The 21,082-nt window shown below is 52.5% G+C and overlaps 1 protein-coding gene and 1 long non-coding RNA gene across 3 annotated transcripts in view; one reads left to right on the top strand and one right to left on the bottom strand.

The window, feature by feature from the left end:
* CHRDL2 (chordin like 2) overlaps nt 1-20,593 on the top strand; it is a 33,856-nt gene extending 13,263 nt beyond the window's left edge. Inside the window, exons 3-12 of one of the 2 annotated variants that reach the window (XM_019975632.2) lie at nt 2,341-2,434; nt 4,352-4,494; nt 7,059-7,152; nt 8,853-8,908; nt 10,862-11,030; nt 11,952-12,146; nt 15,200-15,373; nt 16,196-16,250; nt 19,674-19,766; nt 20,431-20,593. In XM_019975632.2, the coding sequence (XP_019831191.1) occupies nt 2,341-2,434; nt 4,352-4,494; nt 7,059-7,152; nt 8,853-8,908; nt 10,862-11,030; nt 11,952-12,146; nt 15,200-15,373; nt 16,196-16,250; nt 19,674-19,766; nt 20,431-20,521 (1,164 nt within the window). In that variant the 3' untranslated portion in view covers nt 20,522-20,593. The remainder of the gene's footprint in view (nt 1-2,340; nt 2,435-4,351; nt 4,495-7,058; nt 7,153-8,852; nt 8,909-10,861; nt 11,031-11,951; nt 12,147-15,199; nt 15,374-16,195; nt 16,251-19,673; nt 19,767-20,430) is intronic. The other variant, XM_019975633.2, reaches the window with a different exon arrangement.
* LOC139187340 (uncharacterized) lies at nt 12,485-16,060 on the bottom strand. The gene is made up of 3 exons (XR_011570892.1): nt 15,842-16,060; nt 14,654-14,795; nt 12,485-13,573 (listed from the first exon to the last, which is right to left on the bottom strand). It is a non-coding gene; the product is annotated as an uncharacterized lncRNA (long non-coding RNA).
* Nucleotides 20,594-21,082: the final 489 nt, after the last annotated feature.

Genomic DNA, 21,082 nt, shown 5'->3' with positions numbered 1-21,082 from the left:
ATGGACGGAGGAGCCTGGTAGGCTGCGGTCCATGGGGTTGCTAAGAGTCTGATACAACTGAGAGACTTCACTTTCACTTTTCACTTTCATGCATTGGAGAAGGAAATGGCAACCCACTCCAGTGTTCTTGCCTGGAGAATCCCAGGGACGGGGGAGCCTGATGGGCTGCTGTCTATGGGGCCGAGCAGAGTTGGACACGACTGAAGCGACTTAGCAGCAGCAGCAGCAGGGTTGTTGAGAGAATGCAGTGAGATAATACATTTCTATATAACATAATGCCCCTAGTAGCCATTCAATAAATGCCCCTAATTATTCAAGGCCCATTTATTTTAGAGAGCCTATGATAGAGATGCTAAAATGTTTGAATTAAAAAAATAAATAAATAAAATGTTTGAATTTATGAGTTACACTGCAGTGGTTAGATTTTTATGATTTTGCAACTGTACTCCTTATACTCACAAAATTTGTCTTGTAAAACCTGTTTTGGGGGGCAAGCTTGATAAAATCATTACCCCTCACCGATACACCTTAAAGTTACATATTTGAAATCATCAGAACCACTTGAATGCTTCCTCCATGAAAGCTGTATCTTCAGTAGCTGGAATAGTACCTATACAAAATAGCTGCTTCATAAGCAGTTTTTATATAAATAAATAGAACCTCATTTTCTTCGATTAAAACAGAATAATGACTTTAAAAATAAATAAATAAATAAATGGCCCTAGTAGCCATTCAATAAATGGTAGCTATGATTTTCCTGAGAGGTGCCCTTTGACTGCAAGGCCTCATGCCTTGCCCCCACGGCCGCCCCCGCCACCTTTTGCGCCCTAGCCTGTTTCTACCTTACTTCCTGCTGCATCTTACTCATAATCTCCATTCCTTGATACCTTCAAGGCCGGAATCAAGAGACGGATTCTAACTCTTCAGGTACCAAAGTTCCTTGCATTCTATCCTAGTTTCTCATCTGAAGGGCTCCATTCATGCTCTGGAGGTTTATCCAGCACCCCTGGGTCCCAGGCCTCAAGGAGACCACTTTTAGAGCTCAGACAGATTCTGTGGACTCTAGGATGCCCTTTAGCACTGATTAATCCTTGTGATCACCTCTGGCCATCTTAGGAAGCAGTGACCCCAGAAGGACTAGGGCCTGGTCCAGGGTTCTCCATGGAGCAGGAAGCTGCTTTGGTAGAAGTGTTTTAGGGCCTCTCAGGTGGGCCAAGGGTCTGGAATCTCACTCGGCAACTTCAAAGTTTAAACAAAGCTGACTCCAGTTGACCAAGAAAGAGACTATCTCTCCCTCCCCTGCTGGTTCTCATTCATTCACTCATTCAGACTTCAGCAGGCACTCGCTTGGAGCAAGGCCCCGTGCTCACAATTCAGAGATGAACAGAAGGAGGCTTGGTCGATGTTCTGCTGAACAGAAGAGACAGATGTACTGTTACAACCCAGGGCAACACCTCTTAGAGCAGAAGGGGGAGGAAGGTTTGGGCACCTGAGACAGGCTGACAAACTGCCCGAGAAAACCTCCCGGGGTGGCCTCTCCCCCCAGCTCCTCCATATCTGCCCACTGTCCTGTGCATGTTTCTCTGTCCCTTCTCTCTCCTTTGCTGTATTTGAAAAAGCCTAAGAACTTCAGGCCCTTCCTCTGGTTCCAGTCCCAAGGCCGTGTGTGGGATCACTCACACCTCCCAGAGACTTAGGGAGCAGATCACAGAGCCCTGAGTCTTCTCCACTTCCCTGTCACCTGCCTTCATGAGTCACAGTCCTCCATTAGCCACGAGGCTCAGATCCAGAGGTAGAAGAACAAAGCCTTGGAGTTAAGACAGCACAGTCAAGATCAATGTTGAGGGACTAATCTGGCAGTCCAGTGGTTAAGACTTTGCCTTGCAATGTAGGGGGTGTGGGTTCACTCCCTGGGGAAGCTAAGATCCCACATACCTCAGGGTAAAAACCCAAAATATAAAACAGGAACAATGTTGTAACAAATTAAATAAAGACTTTTTAAATGATCCACATGAAAAAAAAATCTTTAAAAAAAGTCAGTGTCAAAATAACCCAAGTCTTTTACTTGGATTTCTCTCCTTAGTCCCTCACCACTAAGGGACACAAGATCTGTGCAGATCCAGGCACGTGGTGTGCTCCTCCGTGGTGGGAAGGGACACGGATGAGTGAGCCACACAAGTGAGCAGGCGGGAGGGAGACTGGACACGTGGAATTTATCACTTTTATCCCACTGCAGGCTGAAAAGGAGTGCAGCGCCCCATAGTTGGGAGGGGTTTGAGAAGAGGACAGTGGGAGGCAATGGCTCTTTGGAAGCACGACTGACCCCTGTGTCCCCTTCAGAATGCCCACGTGAGCTGTTATCGCCTCCACTGTCCGCCCGTCCACTGTCCCCAGCCCGTGACTGAGCCGCAGCAGTGCTGTCCCCGCTGTGTGGGTGAGTGGCCTTGCGTCTGCCCTCGTGCCAGCCTCCCACCTGCCCACTGGCCCTTGACCCACTCCTGACACAGCCACTCCTGGAATGAGAAGGGCAGACTCCAGCCACCAGAGCTGTTGAGACACCAAGGTGCTCACAAAACTCATCCTCCTTGGATCCCCGAGGAGGGCTGGGGTGGCCACAGACTTCTCAGCCTTGAGTAGCTGTGCTTGGCAGGAGGAGGGAGGGAATGTGGAAAAGAGCTGAAGGAAAACAGGCGTGCTTGACCTGTTGATGGCACAGGTGGGCTTCGTTCTCTCAGGGGCTGGCCAAAGCCTGAGAGAGTGGATGCACCCCGTGTGAGTGGAGGTGAGTGAACTGGGGCTGGGAGGCCCTGCAGGGTGACCCTGGGATTACCGCCCGGGGCTGGGAATGGCCACAGGAGTTGAATATGTTCTCTGAGACTTCTCCTGTGCTGCGGTTCAGAGGTTCTAATATGTGCCCCAGTGCTAAATGTCCATGATTTTAAGAATCTACCAATAGCTGCTGAGACTGGGATTCCAGGAAGCAGAGGTAAGAGAGGAGAGAGGAGAGGTGATCTGAGAAGAAACCGACATAACCAAGTGGCAAATGAGGGGCAGTCAGCGGGGTGGCCAACTCGGAAGGCAGGAGAGGTCAAGAGGAGGACCCGTGTTTAGTAACATCGAGAAGGTGATGAGGGGAGGGAGTCCCAGGTTGTAGCCTCAGCTCCAGACTCTGGAAGCAGCTCTCTTGGGGGACTGGAGACCTGTGTGGAGTATGGGCGTAGAGGGGCTTCTTTTCCAAGTGGGATCCCAGTAGGGATCTGACTGTGACTCCACCTTGGGTCATGGTTTCCTGGCTCTGGGTTCACTAGGGGAGTGGGGTCTCTAGGCTTCATCCTTCCCAGTGTGGGAGCATCACACCTCCTCCCGGCTGAGGCTGACCCCAGGAGTCCTGACCACTCCCCGCTGTGCCTCAGCCCAGCCCCCTTCTTCCTGCCATGCTCCTCACTCCCTTCCTCTTTCCCAGCCTTGACCCTTTGCCTGCCTGGTCTGCATATTCCTCAAGACTCATCTCAGCCATCGGCCCCTTCAGGAAGCCTTCCCTGACCGCCCTTCCCGGCTGAGTTAGCGGCGCCTCTTTTATGCTGCCACATCTTCTGTGCTCCCATCTGCCCTAGCCCAGACCATACCAGAGTCACTGCTTGGGGCCTGTCTCTCTACCCAGTGAGACCATCAGTTTCCTGATGTGAGGGGCTGGGCCTTATTTACACTCCATTCCCAGCATGTAGCATGGCACCTGGTGCAGAGAAGGTGCTTAGGAAAGGTGCCTTGAAAAAAGGAGCAGGTTCCACTTGAACTGGAGGGCTACCCCTCCACTCAGTAGGGTGAGGACAGGCTAACTGGCAGGTGATGGGGAGGGTGTCTGGTGGCCAGGGAGTGGAAGGCACTCACTCCAAGACCAGGCACAGTCCAGATCACACGAGTGAACTCCACAAGGATGAAACTCCATACGGAACCTTGTCTTGTTCACTTCTGTATCCCCAGAACCTAGAACAGTGCCTGGCACTAGCAAATGCTCCATGGATGCTTACTGAATGTTGAGTGAACTAGCACAGGTCTAAACTGAGTGGCACTCAGTGGAGCTGAGGCTTCTGGCCTTGCCTTATTGCTGCAATCAGAGCCACCACTGACACTCAGGGGCTTAAAGGCCATGGGAGGGAGTGACATGGTCAGAGAGGAATGTCAGGGTTCCTCTTGGTTCATCAATATGAGGTCCGGCTGGGAGGGCTGAGGCCAGAGCTTGGTTTAAATGACAACAAGGGATAAGATACAAACATTTCAGAGAAGTGGCCCAGTTAGTTCTGATAAAGCTCTAGACCATTTTCTTCTTCCTCCTTCCCCTCCCCACCTACAGAACCTCATACCCCTTCTGGGCTCCGGGCCCCACCAAGGTCCTGCCAGCATAATGGGACCACGTACCAACACGGAGAGATCTTCAGTGCTCACGAGCTGCTCCCCTCCCATCTGCCCAACCAGTGTGTCCTCTGCAGCTGTACCGTAAGAACTTCGACTCCCCTCTCATGTAGGCCAGTGGTCTGGGCCCCGGGGGATTGTCCCTCCTGGTCAAAGGGCATGAGAATGAATGGGCTCCAGGGAAGGGAACATCTGTGGGTGGGAACCTCCTGCTCAGGGCTTCCACACCCTTCTGAGCTGCCTGGTCACCTCGCACTGACCCTGGCCATTTCTGTGTCCTCTGTAGACTGCACTCCTTGAGGGCAGGAGATATACTCAACTCATTTCTGTATCCTGCAGGGCCCCCAGCTCAGGGCCTGGCACATAGCATGAATGAATGAATGATCAGTGATCAATCCTGGGGTGCAGAGACAGGGCCAGACTGTTTGTAGTAAATGTAATTTAATCTGAAGCTAATTAAACTCCCCCTGCTTTGGTCAGAGCTGGGCCTAGGGTCAGGTCAGGCAGAGCTGAACCAGCAGTGTTATCAGGAGACAGAGACTGAAGTCAAGCAGGACCTGAGCTGGAAAGTCTTCCCCTCCGCCTCGGGGGTTCCAGGCGTGGCCCTGCTGCACATTTGTAGGTGGCCTTCAGTATGTCATCCTCACCCTTGGGCTTAGTGCATCTGTGCACTGGGGTGGGAGAAAGCCCTGCTGTCTCGATTTCCCTACCACCTCCCCAGCAAACTTCTCTGAGCCTCAGTTCTTCTGAGTGTGTAAGGGGGTCTAGGCTTCCCTGATGGTGCTAGAGGTAAAGAAACTGCCTGCCAATGCAGAAGACATAAGAGACATGAGGCCGGGAAGGTAGTCTGGAGGAGCCCATGGCAACCAACTCCAGCATTCTTGCCTGGAGAATCCCACGGACAGAGGAGCCTGCTGGCTACAGTCTGTAGAGTTGCACAGAGTTGGACATGACTAAGCACACATGCATGCACACCCAGGAGTCTAACAAGGTGATCTCCGAGGTCCTCTCATTAAATAATCATCAATTCAGCAGTGACGAGAGGGTAAGAGGTCCATTCTAGGTGTCAGGCACCCAAGTTTCAGCTCTGGCTCTGCCACCATTCCATGCGTGACTGTTAGAGACAGTCATCTCTCTCGGATCTGTCTCCCATCTTTTCAGTGAGAGGATCCCATCACTCTGAGTCTAAATTCCAAGGTATCTGTGCTGCAGAGCAAACAACTTATAATAAAAGGGGCCACTTAGAAATCAACCTAGACAGTGGTTATTTTTGCAAGGCCTGGGCCTCTTGAAGTAAACTAGGGCACTGTACCTACTAGGAAATGCCTTATGTTTATATACAGTGTCCCAATGGCCCTATGAGAAGGCTATCACTAATCATATTTTATAGATAAGAAAACTGAGGCTCAGAGCAATTAAACGATTGGCCTAGGGTCACATGACTTCCCAGGTGGCACAGCAGTAAAGAATCTGCCTGCTAATGCAGGAGACACAAGAGACGTGGGTTTGATCCCTCAGTTGGGAAGATTACCCGGAGTAGGAAATGGCAACCCACTCCAGTATTCTTGCCTGGAGAATCCCATGGACAGAGGAGCCTGGTGGTCTATAGTCCATGGTGTCACAAAAAATCAGACATCACACACACACACACAGCTAGTTAAGTGGCATACTCAGAATTCAGACGCAGGGCCACATGGTTCCAAACCCACACTCTTTCACCTGTACTGTGCTGCACGTGGATGAAGAGGGGGCTGTGGGAAGAGAGAACTCATGGTGGGGGAACGTGGTACATGCATTCTTGTGATCCCTTGTCCCCTCCCCCTGGATACTTGGGTCTCCCCTTCTTTCTTCTCATCCCTGTTTATATGGGACTTGTTTGAAGGATCGGAATCCTCACTTCTGAGACTCACTGGAAAAGGAATAGGGGAAGGATTCGAAGTAATCTCACTCCCTCCCAGGGACATATTGTGCCTTCAGTTTAAAAAGGGTTTTCATAACCGTTCCCTCATTTGATTTCACAACCCAGATGGAAGTGCCCCCATTTCACAGATGAAGAAGCTGAGGCCCAGAGAAGTGACTCACCAAAGGTCATCTGGCCTCCTGACTCCCAGAAGGCCCTTTCTGCTGCAGTCTCGCCTTTCCAGGCTGGGTCCTGAAGTTGGGGACCTAGAGTTTGCATAAGAGCAAGATGAGCTCAAGGAGACATGCACTCGTCCTGCTCATCTATGCTGGGCTCCCTGATCTAGGCCAGGGGAGAAGGACATTGACAGCAGGAGGAAGAGCCCGAAACATTCTGCCTGGCTGCGTCTCTGACTTCAGGGGGTTCAGGCCCCTCCATAGTCCCTTCCCATCTGTAGGTTGGGAAAATCTCACCTCACTAGGTTGCTGTGAGAGCCTAGGAAGGGCCTGGGTATGAAAAGGCTCAGAAGCTGAAGGATAACTGTTACCTTGGGGCCTGGAGTTGAGTGGGAAAGGTGCAGGGCCCTCCTCTGAGCTGCCTGGGCCTTGCCCCGGACACTGTGCTGCTCCCCTCTGCCCACCTCAGAGGAGACCTCAAGCCATGAACCACCAGAGCGGGGGCTATCCCAGCCCCAAGGCTGGTCCTCAGCAGAGGTCATCTCCCAGCTCCTGTGTGCTCTGTCTGTCAGGAGGGCCAGATCTACTGCGGCCTCATGACCTGCCCAGAACCAGGCTGCCCCGCACCCCTCCCGCTGCCCGCCTCCTGCTGCCAGGCCTGCAAAGGTGAGTCTGTCCCTACATCTGGCAGTGTGCACCCACCCAGCACAGGGACCTAGCCATGGACTGTTCAGGGGACCCTCAGGGGTCACCCAGCCCCTTCCTTCCTCAGGGTGGTGGCTTAGCTGCACCCCTCAGACAGCTGAGCCTGTGCCAGACGCTGATGTGCAGTATTTGTGTTATAATCCCAGGGAGCAGGAAGGAAGGGACAGAAAGTGAAGCAGGGAGGGAGGGAACAACAGCAGAGGAATGTGCTGGGGAGCTGGCCTTGACTTGACATCAAGCATGACCTATTGCTCCAAGTAGCCTTCTGCTCCTCAGAAAGGTCTGGAGGTGACAGAGGGAGAGGAGGAATTGGTCCACCAGCCACCGACTCCCACTGGTCAAAGATTCACCCCAAGGCAGGGTCATTCCCTCCCACTCCCCACTGTGTTGGGCTATCCTGGGAATGGGAGAGGGAGTGGTGGTGGAGGGGGAGATAAGACATGGGGGCGGAGACATGGAGGAGGTGTGGCCTGAGGGCACCTGCTGCCAGATTGAGTCTGAAGGAAGCTGGCTGCAGTCCATGTGAAGAGGGTGCTGCTGCAGTGCCTGCAGTGAGGGGATAAAATGCCTGCTGTCAGATGAGGCCAAGAGGATCCGAAGAGGCACAGGAGAGGGGTGTGTAGAGCAGAGACCATGTCTCTTCCTGTCTTCCTCATCGCAGAGCTGGGCACAGGCCTGGGTTCACTGGGGCTCCAAGCCCCTGTGTCAAGCAGAATCCAGGTAGCATCTCTGTATGGAACAGAGACAGGCAACACAGTGGCGAGTGCAGGGCAAGCAGCTTGGGCAAAATGAAATGCATGGATGGCCAGATTGTTCCCTGTGGGCTGAGGTAGTCCAGGAAAGCTTCCTGGAGGAGGCAGACCTCGAGGAGGGCAGTACTCCACCATGGAATGCTTGCCCAGATGTTGGCATTGTGGAAGAGCACTAGACCAGAAACCAGTTTAGTTCTGGTTCTTCCAGTGAATTCCTGCAGATTCCTTCCCTTCTGTGGGCCTCAGCTGTGCTGTGCATGCACTGAGTGAGTGCGCTTGGTGATTTCTAGCAAGCAGTCTGATTCCCGTGTTCTGGGTCTTTGAATCCAGACTGCTCAGTGGCAGCCAGACTGTATGTGAGGCAGCGGTAGGGGGGCCCTAGGAAGTTGTAGGACTTCACAGGGTTTTGAGTGCTGGGGCCCAGACAGGTAGGGGTGGAGGAGTCCTAGGCTGTTCCAGTGGGAGGGACAGAGAGGCTAAGGGCAGCAAGGGAGCGTATAGTGTAAGCCAAGCCTGGTGACTTCAGGTATGGCTGGGCTGAGAGGCTGCTGGGGGACCGCAGCTAAGCAGGCTGTGGGGGTGGGATTCGCAGCCCCTACACCATCTGAGACGAGCACTGAATGACACGCTCTGGCCTAGCCAAGGGGTTCAGTCTTAAGTGACCAAGAGGCCAATGTGGAGATACAGTCTGCAGTTCAGTTGTAGGGATTTCATCAACCCAAAGGTAAGGAGACGTGTAATGAGAAGTAGGAATAAATACCCATGGGGCCAAGGGAACTACTGGTATGGGGCTGCAGGAGTAGTGCCAGGCTTTGGAGGGGTAGAGCCTAGAGGTGGGGAGGCCCACAGGGCTCCAGCCAGGAAGGCTGAGGAGGTGGAGGCTCACTGGACTTCCCTTTGGGTTTCTAGATGGGTCCAGTGAGAAGTCGGCTGAAGAGGACACCACACAGTCACACCAAGGGGTGGTGAGCGCACAGCTTTATGGAGCAGGTGGGGAGGGGGGCGAGGGGGCTGGTCTCCTGGGCCTGAATCTCCTTGACTGTGGAGCAGGCAATCCCAGCTATTGCCTTCATGTCTCATTTGTCCCCTATGTCGGTTCCATTAGCCACCACCAGGTTCCAGGCTCCTCTTTAGACTTCCATTCCAGCTCCCACAGTGGCTGGTGAGGAAGGAGGGGTCTGGGGGAAAAAAAAACTCCACACAGGGCAGAAGCAGGCCTCAAGCCTCCTGATTTCCCTCCTGGAAAATTCTGACACTGTCCTGTCCGGAGCCTGTGTCTGTCCTTATTCAGGCCACCTCTGGGCAGCATGTCTTCAGAGGGAGTGGCCTCTGACTTAGGCCAGCCTTCCATCCCACTCCTAAGGTTCCAGTTCTCTGTCTGGGGCTACCTCACGTTTCTGGCTCCGTCTTGACCCCTCTCCATCTTGGTCTAGCGTTCAGATGAGCTAAACTGCCTGACTCTGGTCAGAAAGAAAAGAGCTGGGAGAATGGGCTCACACCCTGACTCAGCTTCCTGTCCATGCCTACCCTGTGAACAGCTCCACCTGCGCTTTCCGCCTGGATCACCTGGACCCTGGGGCAGTTGAAGTGGGACTTCCCTCCCCAGAGACTCCCCAGAGGTCTGAACTAACGAGCCTCCCTTCTCCTCTGCCAACTCACCCCCTTTCCAGGCTAGGTCTTCCCTAGAGGGTCCTTGACCATGCCACCCACCTCCCTCCCCGCCCCTGCCATGCGTGCGCGTGTGCTGTCGCTTCAGCTGTGTCCAAGTCTTTGCGACCCCGTGGACTGTAGCCTGCCACGCTCCTCTGTCCTTGGGATTCTCCAGGCAAGAATACTGGAGTTGCTGTGCCCTCCTCCAGGGATCCTCCTGACCCAGGGATTGAACCTGCACGTCTTATGTCTCCTGCATTGGCAGGCAGGTTCTTTACCACTAGTGCCACCTGGGAAGCCCCTGTCCTTGTCATAGGAGGCAGCTAAGTGAAACCCACCAGACTTAGTTCCAGTAAGTAGTTCCAGCTATTCACTGAACTCAGCTGGATGATGTGGGTAAGTCATATAGGGGTGTTGGGCTCTTCAATTCCTTCTTGCCTCTATTTTACTTGACAAATATTTCCTGGGTACCTCCTGTGTTCCTGGGCCCGTGCTTGGGGCTGGGACATAGTTTTCACTCTGGGAATTCCTGTGGGCTTAGTACAGACATTGAAGGACTGTCTCAGAGACTGTACAGTCAGGAAGGGGCTGCAGAAGAAGGAATGTGACTCAGTGTCAGTGAGGGGGTGATAAATTCCACCCCTGCCCCCAGCCCATTTGCTTTTTTCTCAATCCCCAATTTTTGGATCAGGAAGCTCCTGCTGTGTTTCATGGCCGTCACACATACCCTTTGCTTTCATCGCCAACCCTCTCAAGAACTGATCTGGAGGTGTAGGGTCTTGGGGTGTTGGATTCAGAAAAGGGGCTCCTAAGATCCATCATCTCTCAGTCCTCTCATCTGGGGGATTCTGCAGTCAGGTGGGATCTTTGGAGGTCCATCCCCTGTCCCGTCACCTAAATCTTCTCAGACAAAGAATTTCCTGACGCTCATCCTCACTCCATTTCTTAAATATTAAGTTCTTGGGGTCCCTGATCACTTGCACCTTCCAGATCAAGACCTCAGCCCCCTCTGCTCACTCTTCAGCCCCAAGGTTCTGGCGCTGCCAGCTGAAGAAGGGCTCGGTGGAGGCTGGACTTCCAAACCACTGACCTCCGAGCATCTTCAAAGATTCATTGCCTGGGAGTGTCTTTGACCCTATCAGACCTTCCTTCTGCCCAGAGCCTATGCCGTCACAAGAGCCACCTCAGGCCTCTCACTGCAGCCTGTTTTTCTGCTTCTGCACTGGCAGAGGCCCATCAGTGATCTTCATCTTTCCTGCCCTTTGCAGAAACATTCCCAGGATCTGTGTTCAGGGGACAGCGGGAGAAAGAGAGACCTGAGCACCCCGTCCCCCACTGGGCCCAGCGCCTCTCTGGGCTTCATCCCTCGCCACTTCCGACCAAAGGAGGCAGGCAGCACCACAGTCAAGATTGTTCTGAAGGAGAAACATAAGAAAGGTGGGAACCAGAGCCTCTGCAGGCCCTGAGGTGGGAAACGAGGCCCCTGTCTGCTCCTACTTCCCATCCCTGCACCTCCACCCCATGGTTCCCCAGTCTCAACTTGGCCATGGGCTGGTAGACTCATAGAACATTAGATCTAAACTTCCATCTGACAGATGAGGACACTGAGGTTCAGAGTATTGAGTTAAAGACAGAACCTGTTCTGAAACTAGGACTACAAGCCATATAACAATCTTCCTTTGAGTATGATTTTGCTGGGATTGAGAGGCAGAGAAGAGAGAGATGAAAATGGTCCCTTTCCTCAAGGGACTCATAGACTAGTAGGGGAGACAAGCATGTAAATCAATTATTACAAGATAAGGAGGTATTGAGGGAAAGGTTTTGATGAAGGAAGGGGGAAGCAGAGCTGGGCTGCAGGAGGATGGTTGGGATGGATCACGGAAGCAGGTCAAGGAGACAACTGTGGCAGCAGATGGGGAGAGAGACCTCACTGCATGTCACCCTGATTGGTGGAGTGGGAGGAGCCACAGTGGCATCCGTCCAGCCCCTCTCTGACAGATGGGACACTGAGGCGGTGAAAACACACGGGACCTGCCCACGCTCGCATGGCCAGGTATTGATAGCACAGGTCTCCTACCATCAGGCCAGCCCTCTCCACACTTCATCATGGGTGCCCATGACAGGCAGGGAGGACTCTTCATCTTCAACAAGAACTTACCGGTCCCACCTCTGCCCTGAGTGCTAAGATGGGGAATGTCAGGGACAGGGGACTGGTTTATTCCCTGGCCTCTACAAGCAGTGTGGCTGGGCCAGACTGGTGAAGCAGGGGCACCCCAGGGACCTACCCTCACCCATTATTGGACTCTGTCCCAAGCCCAAGGTACTGACCCTCCTCCCTTCCTGCCTTCCTTGGCCCAGCCTGTGTGCATGGTGGGAAGACATACTCCCATGGGGAGGTGTGGCACCCGGCCTTCCGCTCCTTCGGACCCCTGCCCTGCATCCTGTGCACCTGTCAGGATGGCCGCCAGGACTGCCAGCGGGTGATCTGCCCCACTGCGTACCCCTGCCATCACCCTGAGAAAGTAGCCGGGAAGTGCTGCAAGATTTGTCCAGGTACAAAGAGAGCGTGGGGGCAGGGAGGGCACTGGCTAGAGCAAGGCCTAGGTCTCTCTCCCCAGGGCACAGACACGTAGAACCTCTCCTGTGGGCATGGATAGATGGGGCATGGACTCAGAGTCAGGGGGTTCAGGGGCTTTTAGATGCACAGAATGCTGGAAACATGGCAGTGAGAAATGCCCAACTCATAATACGAGACTTACAGAACCATCTAGTGCTACAGATCCAAAGACTCTTAGGCACACACAGAATCAAGTAATGTCCTGGATTCGGTGAAGTCATAAAATCTTAGGCTATTTTTTAGGACTTTTTTTTTTAATTAATTTATTCTTTTATTGAAGGATAATTGCTTTACAGAATTTTGTTGTTTTCTGTCAAACCTCAACATGAATCACCCATAGGTATACATATATCCCCTCCCTTTTGAACCTCCTTTTAAGAGAAATGAGTACTTATCATGTGCCACATAGGTATTTTGCATGAGTTCATGCAATCCTCACGACAATGGACAGGGTGGTCATCTTCATCTCCATTTTACAGAATGAGAAGATAAATACCTTGTCCCAGGTCCCAAAACTGTAAGCGACAGAGTTGGGATATGAACCCTGTCTGTCTTATTCCAAAGACAATGCTCTCCTTTTTTTTTTTTTTTTGGCCATGCCATGAGGCTTGCTGGATCTTAGTTTCCCGACCAGGGATTGAACTCAGGCCACAGCAGTGAAAGAGCCAACTGCTAACCACGTGGACTGCCAGGGAATCCCCACAAAGACAATACTCTTGATCACTGTTGTCTTCCTTCCGTCCTCCTCAACATATGGGAAAACTGAGACCCAGAGAAGGGAAGGGACTTGCCTAAGTCACACAACAAAGGAGCAATGAAGCTGGAAAGAAGTCCTTCCAAAACCTCTCCCGTATCACACTCACCATCGCCATTACTGCCACCATCACCTCAACCTCTCCCAAGCCTTCCCTTCTGTGTGTGTTCATTGTGAGCCTGTGTTTGGTGGTATGAGTCACTCAAAAGACTTGATTCCTTCCCTTGACCTTATGGGTCTATTTTAGAGAGAAAACACAGCCGAGCAGTTTTAAGGCCACACAGGGCAGTGTGGGATTAAGGGCATGAGTGGAAGGCATAAGCAGGAAGGTTTTAAAAGCTAAGGGTGGGAGGAAAGGGCAGAGGGTGGGGGTAACAAAGCTTCTAGAAGTCAGGCTTCCAGAGTTGCCGGCTGAGTTCTTTCAACAGTGACCGTAGGATTAATGGCTGTGCAGGAAAAAACGTCAGAGCATCTCATTGAGAAGAGCAGCCTGTGACTGTCAGCAGGAGTTGTTGTAAGGGGCGGGCCCGTTCCCTCAAGCCTGGAAAGAAGGCAGGTGGGGTTGAAGGCGCTGTCCCGGTCACATCTCTGACAGGGCTGGCTACAAAGCTGAAAGGAGAAGAACGGGGAAGAAACAGAGGAAGGAAACGCTGAGAACCGGCTGTGCACCCAGTATTGTACTATGATTTCAGAGTTTACTTAATTCTTCCATCTCAGTTATTTCACAAATGAGATATCCGAGTGGCTATGATTATCCTAAGTCTCCACCTGCTCCAGAATTTGCTGTCAGGAGATGTGAGTTCGCATGGGTTTGCTCCCTGACATACTTATCTACCTAACTTACTCTTCTAGCCAAAGACAGCTTACTTTACCTTTCTGAGCCTTAGACATAGAGTTGATGAAAGTGCTTTATGAATTGCAAATCAAAACCAAGACATAAGGGATAACAATCACTTATAGATTGATAAACAGTAGGGGCAAGGTGAGAGAGAAGCATGATGGCATGATGGATGAGGGTTCAACTTGAATTCTCTTTATTTATTTGGCCATGCATGCAGCTTGCAAAATCTTAGTTCTCCAACCAGGGATCAAACCCAGGCCCACAGCAGTGGAAGTGTGGAGTCTTAACCACTGGACAGCCAGGGAATTCCTTCTTTTTTTCTTTATTTATTTTAAAATACATTTCTCTTTCTCTTTTTTTTGCTGCACTGCACAGTTTGTAGGATCTTAGTTCCCCAACCAAGAGTTGAACCCAGGCCCTCAACAGTGAAAACACAGAGTCCTAACCACTGAACCGCCCAGGAATTCTCTTGAACTCTCTATGAGAATGGCTGTGGCTTGTTGCTGGGCTCCTTCACAAACACACGTAGTCTTGGGCTTACCCTCAGATCCTACTCCATTTCCCCTAAAAGATATCGAGACAGCTTATAGCTTTTAGCTGGACACCTCAAAGGTCTTCATAATTAGTAAGAGTCTAGAAAGTGGGGAGATGTGTAGGGATTTAGTCCTTCATTCCCTGAAAGACAATCAGGGAGTATTGATACATGGGAAGTTCTGGGAATGTCCTTGAAATTCCAACATGTCAAGGCTTTATGACTGGATCCAGTTTGCAGGATTCAGAAACAAACATTACCCCCACCCCCACCCCCCACCCCCCCCCACAGTCGCCATCATCACCGTTATCACCACCTGTTCCGTGTGACACTCCATCGTCATTACTGCCGTCAGCTCCTCAACCTCTCCCAAACCTTTCCTTCTGTTCATTGTGAGCCTGTGTTTGGTGATGTGAGTGACTCAAAAGACTTGAAGAACAGGATTCCTGCCTTTCCCCCTGTGGGTTTATTTTAGAGAGAAAACATACCCAAATGAAACAACTACAAGGCAATGCAAGGCAGCATGGAACTAAGGGCATGAGTGAGAGGCATAAGCAAGAAGGGTTAACAGCTATAGGTGGGAGGATATAGGGTGAACTAAGCTGTTCCAGGTGGGCTGCCTGGAGGAGGTGGAAGGTGAGCTGGGCCCTGAAGGGTGAGAAGCTTTCTGACAGGCTAATCAATGGGAGGAGACTAGGGGAGAGGCCCCCTCTCTGTTCCCCAGAAATCTCCTTGTCTTCCCAGGGGCACCAGAACTTTCCCAAGGACCCTAATGACCCTGAGGGAGATGTCAGCCCCAGTGGTCCCCCAGTGGTACCAGGAGTGGGGAGACAGAGCGTTCACAGCTCCTTGTCTCTCCCAGAGGACAAGGCAGACTCGGGCCACAGTGAGATCAGTGCCACCAAGTGTCCGAAGGCGCCAGGTCGAGTTCTCGTTCACACGTCAGTATCCCCAAGCCCGGACAACCTGCGTCGCTTTGCCCTCGAGCGTGAGGCCTCTGAGCAGGTGGAGATCTACCTCTGGAAGCTGGTGAAAGGTGAGCACTGGTCCATTCCCACTCTGGCCTGTCCCCCTTCCTGTGCTCCAGCTGCCCCCTCCCAGGGGTGTTAGGGAATTGATTAAGTGCCTCTGGCCCAAGAAGACCTGCCTCAGGTCATCTTCCAGCTCTGAGTCCCAGATTCCAAGATAGAGGGAGACAGTGACTCTGACAGTTGTGATACTCTCGCCCACTCTGAGATGCCAGAGCCTTGAAGTGCTCCCTCTCCTGGGGGAAAGGGGTTGTTACACTTTGTGAGGAGCCAGGACAGAGTAATGCCTACCCCGATGAACCAAAGAGCTGTCCATTGGTAGAATTTCAGCAGACTGGGAGGAGAGATCTTTTCAGGCAGGAGGGCCCTCACAGCTCCCTCAAATCCTCAAGGCCAGTTTCATCTAGCCTTCCTTTATGGTGGATCCTATCCCTCTACGGTAAGTCAACATATTTCTCATTCTGTGAGAAACTTACCCTGTTCAGCAGGCTGCTTCTATCACCAACTGAAGGTTAAGAGAAGGGAATTGCCGAGAGTTCAGCTTTGGGGCTCTTCTTGTTAAATGTAAATCCCCTGGGTAGAGTAAAACAAATTAAACCTTTAACTGGGAATTAGTTCTAAGGTCACTTTTCTCTACTGATGTGGTTGGCTGGCAGTGGGGAGGTGGAGGGGATGGGGGGCGGAAGAGGGAATGATAATAAGAATGATGACAATGATAATAACAACCAATGTGTGAAGCACTTTGAAATTTACAAAGTGCTTTCACATTCATCATTTCATTTGATCCTCAACGATCCTGAGAGTTAGGTATTATTATCCCCATTTTACAGATGAGGAAACTGAGGCTCAGAGAGGTGAAGTACCTGGCCCAAGGCCACACAGCCAGTAAGTGGAGGAGCTAGAGCCCAGGTCTTGTGACGTCAGATGCGGCTCTTTCCCTGCTCTACTCTGCCCCCTGTCGTGGGAGGAATGGACCAAGAAAGCGGAGCTGTTCAGCCTGGAGAAGAGAAGACTCAGGGGAACAGGACCGCTGGCTTCATGGCTCTGAAGGACTGCCCCAGGCAGAGGGAGCATTTGTGCTCTGAGTGACCACAAGGGTCAAAACAACAAGCAGGGGCTTTGGAATCAGACAGACCTAGGTTTGAATCCCGGCTCTGCCATTTCTTAGCTGTGTGGCCTCGGGCAATCACTTGACCTCTCTGGGCCTCAAATTTCTCTCCTGTGAATGGGAGAGAAGGGGCTTGAGAGGCTGAAGTGAAATGACATAGGTACCACCACCGACCCATAGTAGGTGCTAAAAATGTCTGCATCCTTCTCATCCCACCTCACTGGCTGGGTTAGAATGTCAGAGAAGCACGTTTCTGTTAATGAGAGGAAGTGCCTTCTCAACCTGAAGTCTTCCTGCAGTGGAAGGGAGGGAGCAAGTTCCATTCACAGAAGTGTGTAAGCAAGAGCACGGGGGAGACTTGACCAGAGGCTGAGGGGGAGGTTCAGTAATCCTTATGGTTGCTCTGAGCGTTGGGAGTCCATCAGTCCCTGGACAGGCGGGGTTGCAAGTTTATGCTGGGCCTCCTCTCACCTGCTCTGGCACCACAGAGAGTAACAGGCCAAGCCTCTGTCCTCAGGCCCTCCTGGATTGCAGGAGCTCCCTGGGAGTCGAGCTGGTCAGGGAAACCTTCATGGAGGGTGGGCCTGGGCTGGACAGGATGTAAAAAGGCAAGAGGGGCACACTGCGGCGACGGCCTCAAACTGGCTCCAGAGCCCATGCTTATATGTCCGGCGCTTTGTGACCGGTGAGTAGCAGGGACTATGTATAATGTCAGCAGTTCACAGACCTAAGAAACCGGAAGGGTATGTATTGTGTTAATTCCCCATTTTGCAGATAAGAAAACTGAGTCTGAGAGGTAAAATGACTTGCTCAAAATCACACAGTTTAAACAGTAAAAATTCAAACCCAGGTCTTACTGTCCCCAGTGCCACCTCCACAAAGGTGACCTTATGCTTTTAGGGAAGGACCCGAGGAAGGCACAGGATGGCAGAGATGGGAGAGTCATAGCTCAAGGCCAAATCTCATTACCAGGGGTGCAGCGAAAAGGAAGAAGTGGGGAGGACTCCTCAATTTCTCAATGCCAGGCCCTGCCACCCTCTCACTAGCAAACCTACCCACCCTATCACCTCCTAAGCCCCTGGGTGGCTGAAATACCCCATCAACACCCCGCATTCCCTCCCTGTCCCAGACAGAGAAAGTCAAAACAAACTCTCCCAAGGGCCGATTGTCAGTAGGAGACTGTTGCTGTTTCCTCACCCAGACAAGTGGAAACAGCAGCCCTGGGGGCCAGGAGAAGAAGAGGAGAATTGACCTGGAGACAAAGTGAGCTGAAAACTGGGCTGAGACCACACCAGAGTGGGGCCAGCTCCAGGCTCAGAGTCTAAGCAGAGAACTGGCTTACCGTTAAGGATTTTTCAATTCTAGCATTTCAAGAGGAGAAGGGACCTCAGGGTTCTCAATTCCTCCCCAGCTAGGGAAGGAAGTCCCTCTGTTAACCTCCCTGATGGTCTCGAGCCCCTGACTGCACTCAGCCCCACCTCACCTCCAGACAGGTGGTTCACTTGCCATTCTGGGAATGGCTGTGCTCGAGAAGGTTCTTCAGTAAGCCGAGCCTGTCCTGTCTCTTGGAACTCACCCACCACTACACCTCTGCCTGGGACACACAGAGCCCAGCCACTCTCAGGCCTGGCACACCCTTCACAGGTCAAAAGATCACCCTTCACCGTTCACAACCATGACCCTCAGACAAGCTCTTGCTTCTAGGCCCAAACGCCCAGACCTTTCAATCACGCTTTGCAAGTGACAGCATGGAGACCTCTCTCTTCCAGTCACTTCTCCAATTTGTGTTTGGGGGTTTGTGCAGTGGCAGGCTGGGGCACCAGGATGCATCCTCGTCTCATACTTGTGATGCAGCCTGGGCCTCTGGAGCAAGTCTCTCCCATATTCTGTCCCTGGCACTGGGGTGGGGGACCTGAGCACAGCGCTGGGTATTCCTGGCTTCCTGGAGCTCAGTCCCAGGACCAGAGCAGTCTGTGCCCCTAGGCGGGATCCCACCCGGATTCCCATAAGCAAGGCCAGTTCTTGGTTTTCTTGAGGGTGGTACTGGCCTAGCAGAGGCCTAGCTGTCACATCTGTTCTTTCTGGCCACAGCCCCTGGTGGCAACAGCTGGCGCGACCTCATAGCCCAAGTGCTCAGGGCTTTAGCACCATGTGTGGTGCCTGTGGCCAGCTCCCTGGGGGATACAAACATCAGGAGATCCAGCTAATACCTCATTCCCCCTCAGGGCCTGGCCTAGACAGGGTACTCATATATTTGCTTATCCATCCATCCAGGGATTCATTCATTCACCCCTTCAGCATGCCTAATATGGGCCAGGTTCAGGGAACCCAAGAAGAGTCCTCTCCATTCCCAGTCTGGTGGAGGAGGCAAGAACAGACACAATGATAGCATATTAGAAATAGGAACAATCACAAACAGAAGCCAAGAGGTGTGGGCAACCCAAGAAGGAAACTATAACTATTTAAGGGAGGAGGGAGAATCAGGAAGACTTCCCAGGTAAGGCTGGGAGGATGAGAAGTTCACCTGTGGCAACAGAAAATGGAGTTTGGCAGAAGAGATGGCAAATGGGAAGGCTTGACCCCTTCAGGGACCTCAAGGAGTTGGTTAGGGCTGGAGTACAGGCAAGGGATGGGGTGAACTGAGCCTTGAGTGGAAAGGGTGCCTACAACCCTGACACCTGTAGTGCTTTGGTGTCTGAAGCAAATCACCTGTTGATTTTTATCATATGTTCTATGTCCAGAAAAAAAAAGACTAATTAGGCCCTATAGGCCTGGCAGCTTCCCACCCTCCCTCCCTCCCTTCTTCCCTCCTTGCCCCTCTGCATTGCTGACAGGTGAGGGGTGTGAGCACAGGATGATGATGGTGAGAGGAGCAGGGTCATGGAAGGAGGGGGTGACAGGGTAACAGGCATGTTTTCCAATGCCTGCAGCTGGGATCAAAGATGAGAGGCGGGGTTAAAGGTCAGAAGTCTAGGGTAGTGACCCAGGTAAGACACGATGGGGCCCAGAGGGGAATGGTGACATTGGGGGATAGGGTGAACAGATTCAAAATATTTAGGAAACTGAGTCCTCAGGATTGGGTGTCTGGTCAGAATAGGGGAAGGAAGGGAGGTGACTGGGTCTGTCCTGGGTCTAAGTCACCCCGTTTCACTGACCACACACCCTCCCTTTCGTGCTCATGCCCTTGTCTTTGCCCTCAGGAATCTTCCACTTAATTCAGATCAAGAAAGTCAGGAAGCAAGACTTCCAGAAAGAGGCTCAGAACTTCCGGCTGCTCACCGGCACCCACGAAGGTGGGACTCTGGGCCGAAGACAGGGGCCTGGGAAGAGAGTCGGGCTAGAAGCTGGGGAGTTCCAGGCTGCTGGTGCTGGGAGGGGGTTGCTGTCAGCCACAGACGTCAGTTCCCGGCACAGGAATCCAGTGGGTGTCTGGGCCAGAGATTTCCCAACTCAGGCACTCGAGAGCTCGGGAGCAGGAAGGTGAAGCAGAGCCAGCTGGATCTGGTCTTGGGGCGAGGGAGACAGGCCTGTCAGAGGGGACTCTGAGCCCCTAAATCCTGGTCCTGCGTAGTCCCTCTACTGGAACCTCTCCCACTGAAACCTCCTAACCACGTTCCTACAGAGGCCCCCAGCTTATTCCCCACCACCCTGAGGAAGATGGACCCAGGGGGGTGGAGAGGAAGTCACAGAGGGGAGGTCACCAACAGGTGTCAGGTTGAAGGTGGGCTCCTGGGCCAGAACCCTTTGGGCTTATGGGGGTAGGATGGGGTCCCCATCTCCTTCCCCTCTGTGGGCTTCAAACCCAGCCTACTCGGTCCTCCTCGTCCCAAGTTTTCCCCACCCCAGTCACCCTGCCTCAGTTGTGCACACGTATGCACACGCACACACCACAAACACACCCTTACACATACATACACTGCACACCCGCACACAACTCTTCCTCTTTCCTCCATGCAGGTCACTGGAACATCTTCCTAGCCCAGACCCCGGAGCTGAAGGTCACGGCCAGTCCAGACAAAATGACCAAGACCTTATAACAAAGATCTGAACAGTTGCAGATATGAGCTTTATCATTTTTGTTGTTATATATTAATAAATAAGAAGTTGCATTACCCCTCAACCCTGCCTGTTGAGTCCGTTTCCAGTCTCTGCGTGTTCTCATAGTGATTACAGGCAGGCCTGGTTATCCCCATTTTACAGGGCTGGGAACTGAGGTGCAGAAGGGGCAGAGGCTGGCCCCAGTCCTCACAGTGAGTGGTTTTGAGGGCCAGGGCTAGTACCCACCCCACCCCCCACCCTGCCTTCTGACCCAGGCCCTTGTCTGCCATCGTGGCCTCTCCCCTGCTCTGGGCTGCTGCTGTCCGCAGCCCCCCAGCTACAGCGCCTCCTGCTTTTGTGGGCAGCCCCCTTCCCATAACTCTTTGGCACTGAGCCTAGTGAGGGGGACTGACTCCAGTCAGCCAGCCGAGGGGTATGCACGGGGTCTCAGAGTACTTTCCCAGCAGATAGTGCAGGGGTCCTGACAGTCGTCAGCTACTCTCTACAATGAGGACACAGAGTTGAGGGAGGAGCAGTAATTTGCCTGAAGCCACAGAGCAGGGTGGTAGCA

This window comes from Bos indicus, chromosome 15, assembly GCF_029378745.1.
Source record: "Bos indicus isolate NIAB-ARS_2022 breed Sahiwal x Tharparkar chromosome 15, NIAB-ARS_B.indTharparkar_mat_pri_1.0, whole genome shotgun sequence".
In the NCBI taxonomy this organism is placed as follows: domain Eukaryota; kingdom Metazoa; phylum Chordata; class Mammalia; order Artiodactyla; family Bovidae; genus Bos; species Bos indicus.
This window is presented reverse-complemented; position numbering and strand designations above follow the sequence as displayed.